Below are 6,424 nucleotides of genomic sequence, written 5' to 3' on the forward strand. Positions count from 1 at the left end.
GCCTCCATGTTGGCTGGCATTGAATAAAGTAGTTCCCAAACACAAGTCTTCATTAATTATGAGCCTGGCGCCAAAGGTGCCAGGACTGGCCCCAAGAGAGCCTGAGCAAAGGATGTCTTAGTTTGTTCGGGGCCCGAACCGAGACCCCTCCTGGTCTATGGGCCTGCCCGGGGGGTTTTAAGAGGTGGGTCGTGACACACGATTAAGATTATATTGTTTAGCTGGCAAAGACTTGCAACTGAGTGTCAGTGAATGAACCGCAGGGCGCTTAAGACACGCAATCACAGGTTTTTGTTTGGATGGATTGGGCGGAGCGTTGGAGATTGGGTGGTTTACACTACAAACTTTAGTTTGAGAAGAGGCAGAAGCCTCAAAAAACTTGGTCAATGTAGATTGAATTAGTCTTTCCATGTCACTAGAAGCAACAAGATCAGAAGCGGGAACATTTGTCTTATTCTGAAATTGCTCCTGTGACACGGTTTGTGCTAAGTCAATCTTGTCAGAAACTCGTGGACGGCTCATGCATATTAACCATTTCACACAGCGCAAAAGTCAAGTTCTTTAAAACAGATTTGGAGGACATGTACTCGTCGAATGCTTGCCTTATTTCTTTGCGACGCTTTTCAGTGTTCGAGACTCCCATGGCCAAAAGAGATTTAAAACAAAAGCCATTGGATATTTGTCTTTTAGAAGTTTCTCGAGAAATGTCAGCAGCAGCACTTAACAGATCATTTAAAGGACTGTAGGCAATAACAGAGGCAGCTGAAGCTGGCAATATCTTTGCCTTCTTTGCCTGCGATTGATGAAGATATTTTTTTGCTATAGCTTTAGAAGCGATTGCAGTGGTTGTTACTGGAGTTGAAAGGTTTTTGACAAAGGATTTAGTTTGGGTTGTACGTTTGGCCACAGATTTGATGTTTTTAGATTTTTTTTTTTTGGAATGGCAACCTTTTTAGGCCCCGACTTCACTGCATCAAATGGATTTGTATTTGCACCAAAAAGTGAGTAATTAGTTTTTTTTTGCTGGTCAACTGATGCTTCATTTACAACATTCATCAGATCAATTCTAGGATTTGGTATGCACGGAATGATCTGATAACGATGCACAGGCACATCAGATTGGAAAGAAGTCTGGGAAACTACTGACCATCTAATAATAGGTAAGGTGGAAGGTTGTCTCAGACTCTCAAGCTTATTGGAGATCGCAAGTTGCTCAGATAATAGCTGATTAAGCTGATTAGAATGGACATCAGCCTTGTTAGCTAAAACTTCAAACAGTTTGTCCAAAGCAAGAATAGCAGTGTTTATGGAAGTCAGAGCAATGCCAATATTTACACTTTGAGTTTCAACCAATCCAACATCAGAAGTACTGTTGTCGCCCATTTTTCGTGGTGTTGGAGCAATAAATGACAAATTGGCCACAGAGTTGGCAGCGCTAATCCTTGTGAATAAAATTGGAGACTTGGATATATTTTCAGATATGGTGTGTGCTGAAAAACAAGAAGCATTTGTATCAAGATCAATTACAGCCATATCTCCAGTATTCGATATGGTGGACAATTTGGAACTAGAGATGTCATTTACGGACAAGGCAGAGCTGTTAGATACTTTGGCAGATGGCGCAACAGAACCAGTTAACACATTATTTAGCATCACATTTTCCTTTGCAAAAGTAACCATGGAGACGGTCGAAAGCACGGACTTTGGTGTCTCACCGATTATTCCATCATCCACTGCATTGAACCTGATAGATTGTCTGTGTGATAAGTCTTTTTTTGAAACCGCAGATGTTTTGTCCGCACAACCAGGTACTGCTGCTGGAGTGATTCCATTATTGAGATCAAAAGAGTCCACATGACTTGCTTCACGACAAAAAGGACGAATGTCCATCCCTAACAGTAGTTCAGCTTTACTTTTTGTTTTGGGTTTCATGATGCCGATGCGAGGGGTAGAGCTTAGTCGAAGTTGTTTAGTTAAGGAGGAAGGTGAATTAGGAGGAAGGCTTGCACCATTTGTGCAGGGCAAAGCAGTTACAGTGGGCATCCCCGATTTTAAAGAGGTAATGCCTTGTTTCATAGTGAAATAGTCAATAAGCTCAGAAGCAAAACACCTATGCAGACTATGGAATGAGAAATAATTTGGATAATAAGCCCACAGTCTAAGACCCTCACCACTCACCGTGACTAGCGCGGCGAAGCGGCAAAGCAGGACTTAAGGGGGCTTCTCGGGTGCGTGGTGCACGCGCATCCACGTGTATATAGCCCCTCCCAAAGCAGGAAGCCTGAATACAAACAAAAAAGGTGTATCAGCATATATTTATGCAAATAGATGTTATCTCTGACTTTCTAAGGCAAATCTTCACCTGCTGGTACTTGAAGTGTGGACAGAAATTCAATGGAAACGCTGAATCCACAGTAATGCAAAAGAAGCACAGGAACTCCAGAGTCACCCACGGCAAAGCGGGACTTAACGGGGCTTCTTGGGTGCGCGCATGATTCACCACATAACCTATCTATTGGAAAGCTGATCACACACGCCACACTATTAGGCACGGTCCTGAACAGTGCCTAGAAGTGACACGACGAATACAATGAAGGGACTGTTGAAACTCACAGAGAAGCCATTTGTCTTAATTATGCGATATTTCACCTTCAAGCTCGGACACTGGCAGGTGATTGAAGACGACGCCATGTAAGGCTTTCTGCACTCTCGTCACCTTGCCCATTGGATGTTCTTAAGATAGGCTTAAATAAAGACAAGGGGTATACCCATTCACAGCATTTCTATATTTTAGATTGTGCAGCATGCTGAGACAGGGTGACGAGATTCCCTACTGTGCAGGAGACCGCTAAAGTGCTACAGCGTGTGCCTAGTATGAATAATTATGGTCATCTGTCTGTCTCTAAACTCTACAGCCATGTTTGAAAGGCCTTCACCAGCGGACACTGCTACATATTTCTAGCAGGAGGCACCTGGTCATCGGATTAATGTTGGCAACTTGCCTTCATCCAAACTAAGGAAGTGCCTTTGAACGCCAAGCATAAATGAATCCATTTGAAGTTTCCTCGTCAATTAAACAACCGCCTCCAACTGCAGATCCACCAACCTCAGGAAATTACGTGCCACATCCCCCCACGAGTATGGCATGTGTCATAGGGTTAACATGTCTGATGCTGAATTTCTCCCTTGCCCCAGGGGTGTCCTCCAATTAGCATTCTGGTTCACAATCCAGAACTGTTATGGGCTGCAGTATCCTACACATTCTATCAGTGTGGCTGGTAGGTTTATTTAAACTTAAACCTAAAGTGATGAGTATATGGGTTGTGCCAAGAAGATGATTTCCATACTCTGGCTGAGGGTCCGCCTGCCACACACCACCAGTGGCTGACAGATCTCACATTTCACATTAATTGCACGTTATTTGTGCCTGATGGTAGGCCCAAAAGTTATCCAGGGCCATTTTAGACCTTATCGCGGGCTCAGTAAGCTCATGTAGATGCTTCATTAGTTTAATATATTCTAATTAAATGTATTGGTCATGTGTATGTGAACTATGTTTGGTTTGTGCCATCAGCATTCCGTTAAATGACTGTATTTTGTGTTAGACCTATACATTTTCTGTTCGTTACCTGATCTGGGTCGCAGCCATGTTTTAACTGTGAATTCTGATGTATATAATCTTAAAAAAGAAAAGAAAACAGAATGGTTCACCAAAAAGTGAAAAATCCGGAATAAAAGGAATAAGGTGACGCAAGTGTGAGGGTGAAATAAGGGGTGAATCGGGAGAAAAATATATGTAAGCAGAGACATAGTTGTTCAACAAAGGATCAGTGTGGAGTAGAAAGGGCAAGAGGGCTACACACTAATGAGTGAGGAGAGAACGTGGACATTCAATCAATGTGCAGGAAGTGGGTTCACAGAGTGGATGAGTCGAAGTACTGGAGAAGGTGACCCTGGGTGACAGGCTCACAGAAAGCATCAAGGTTTGTGCAGGCAGTGTGGCTTTACAGAGAAGCTTAGAGATTGCATAAGAAGAGGGTGTTTACAGAGAGAATGAAGGTTCACGTGGTAGTTTCTTTTTTATTCTAGACAGCAGAGTTCATACACCTCATTGGTGAGGGGAGAGCTCAGGGGCAACGTGTTTGTCTTCGAAGCAAGACAACGCAGAGCAACACAGGTTCAATCACGATCCTGCACGAAGAAACGAGTCTCTGGTATTAAGTGTGTTATAAAAGAACAATTATAATGATACCCTTGTTCTACAGCGCCCCCTCTCTTTGCTACTGGGGAATTGAATTGATAGAGGGGATCTGGTGACATGAATGGGCTGTGCCCGAAAGAAGGCAAGGAAGCAGCTGGGAAAAGCAAGTACACTGGGGATGGAAGGGGAATGGAAGGAGCTAAAGAGGAAAACCATGCACCGGGCTGAGTGGGGAGCTAGGAAGGATGGATTATTAAAGGGCTAACAATATAGAACTGGAGAGCCACACAGCGCAGCATTGTGCGCAGAGAGTGGGATGGAGTTGAGCAAGGGCTGTAGCTTGGAAAGGGTCTTTGGGAGCATCCCTGGGTAAATTGGAAGAGAAAGAAAATGAATGAATACAAAACTAAATTATTTAAGTGAAATTGACCATATACTCACACAAGTGTTTTTTTTCTTCTTTTGGATCAATCTAGCTGAGTCAAAGAAAATAAAGAAGTTAATTTTGCACAAAAAAAACTAATTGAAGAAAACAAAGGGCGCACAGAAAGAATGAGAGTTTGTTTGACAAGAGAGGATTAAATGGAGGGAATTGTAGTCCGAATATGATAAGGGGATTATAGAGTTGAGGGGAGTGGGTGCAAGAGATGGCTTACAGGACAGTAGCTAAACTAGTGATGTGGGAGAACAGTGTCAGGTGGCAGCACTAAGAGTTCATTTGAAACAAGACCAGGGCTCTGGAGAATGAGTCAATGACAGGGAATAGTGCACATAACTAATGGGCACCATGGGTAATACCGGAAGGTACTAGATGCCAGGCAGGATAGAGTGAAAGCTGACTGTGATGGGGAGAGCGCTTCGACCTAGTTGAGGGGGAGCGAGAGGACCCAGAGAAGCATGGGAAGCATTGCAGAGGGAAGCTGGGCTATGGACCATAGTTTCATTCTTTTCTTCTTTCTTTCTAGGAACAGTGGTGACAATTGCAACGCCCGTCAATATGAATGTGGATAGCCTGCAGTCTCTGTCCTCTGATGGTGCCACCCTGGCAGTGCAGCAGGTGATGATGGCTGGGCAGAGTGAAGATGAAGACACGTTGGACAGCAGCGACGAGGATGAGGATGATGATGATGGGGACCTCTCCACATCAAACCTTACAGGGCTAGTTCTGGACAATAGTGACCCTCTACAGTAGAACACTACAGTGCAGGGGTCTCACCCCTCTTGTTACAGCAAGAAGAATGACTGTTTTTAAAGTTTGCACAGCAAACATTTTACACATTTTATTTCTGACCTGTTTTATATTTAGGTATAGATGGGTGCACCTTTTGTATTTCATAGTCTGCTTGAAGTGTCCATGCAGCCCCCAGAGTCTGCTTTCCTTTTGTTTTGAGCAAAATACTGTGAGGTCGAGTATTGCTGATTGAGACAAGGAAGAGGCACTCCAGAATATTCTAGAGGACAGGTGATGCAGTCTTCCACACACTGCCCACCTCACAGCCCTGTGCTTGCTGATTACATTTTCCAGCACCCACTGTTCATGTCATCGTGGAAAACACGCAAGAGGACGGCTCTGTTGCCAAATAAATCCACAGGGGAGGAGCTCCCATTCTGGAAAGGACCCAGCCTCTGGACATCAGGCAGTTGGATGGTCGGGTTTATGTGGAATCTGTCTTTGTCTATTAGGCCTTGGTGGGTGGGTGGGTGGATGGATGGATGGATGGGTGGATGGATGGATGGATGGATGGGTGGACTGATGGGTGGATGGATGGATGGATGGACGGACGGGTGGATGGATGGACGGACGGACGGACGGACGGACGGACGGACGGACGGACGGACGGACGGACGGATGGATGGATGGATGGATGGACGGACGGACGGACGGACGGACGGATGGGTGGACTGATGGGTGGATGGGTGGACGGATGGACGGGTGCGAGAGGCTGAGATGTGGGGTTTTCTAGACTGTGTATTTGTAAAGCTCTTAAACATCTTGTGGAGGGGTGAGAGAAGTTGAGATGTGGGGCTCTGTGGACTGAATGTGTATCCGTGAAGCTCTCGATCATCTTATGGATGGGTGGGAGAGAATAGACTTCGAGACTACTTCTGAGCTTGTTTGACCAAGTCTGGATCTAGTGTTTGATGGGTTTAGACCAGGCCACGAAGCTCTCTGAACCGTGTGCATGTTAGAGACATTTTTCTTTACTTTGTGAGGAATTGAAT

General features: G+C 44.8%; 1 protein-coding gene across 2 annotated transcripts in view; it reads left to right on the plus strand.

The window, feature by feature from the left end:
• PKNOX1 (PBX/knotted 1 homeobox 1) overlaps positions 1-5,824 on the plus strand; it is an 817,124-nt gene extending 811,300 nt beyond the window's left edge. For both annotated transcript variants that reach the window (XM_069635659.1, XM_069635660.1), the window contains one exon: positions 5,167-5,824. In XM_069635659.1, coding sequence (XP_069491760.1) covers positions 5,167-5,393 — 227 coding nt within the window. In that variant the 3' untranslated portion in view covers positions 5,394-5,824. The remainder of the gene's footprint in view (positions 1-5,166) is intronic.
• The last annotated feature ends 600 nt before the right edge of the window (positions 5,825-6,424 follow it).

The sequence above is a fragment of the Ambystoma mexicanum genome, chromosome 7p (assembly GCF_040938575.1).
Source record: "Ambystoma mexicanum isolate Mex_15411 chromosome 7p, UKY_AmexF1_1, whole genome shotgun sequence".
Lineage (NCBI taxonomy): Eukaryota > Metazoa > Chordata > Amphibia > Caudata > Ambystomatidae > Ambystoma > Ambystoma mexicanum.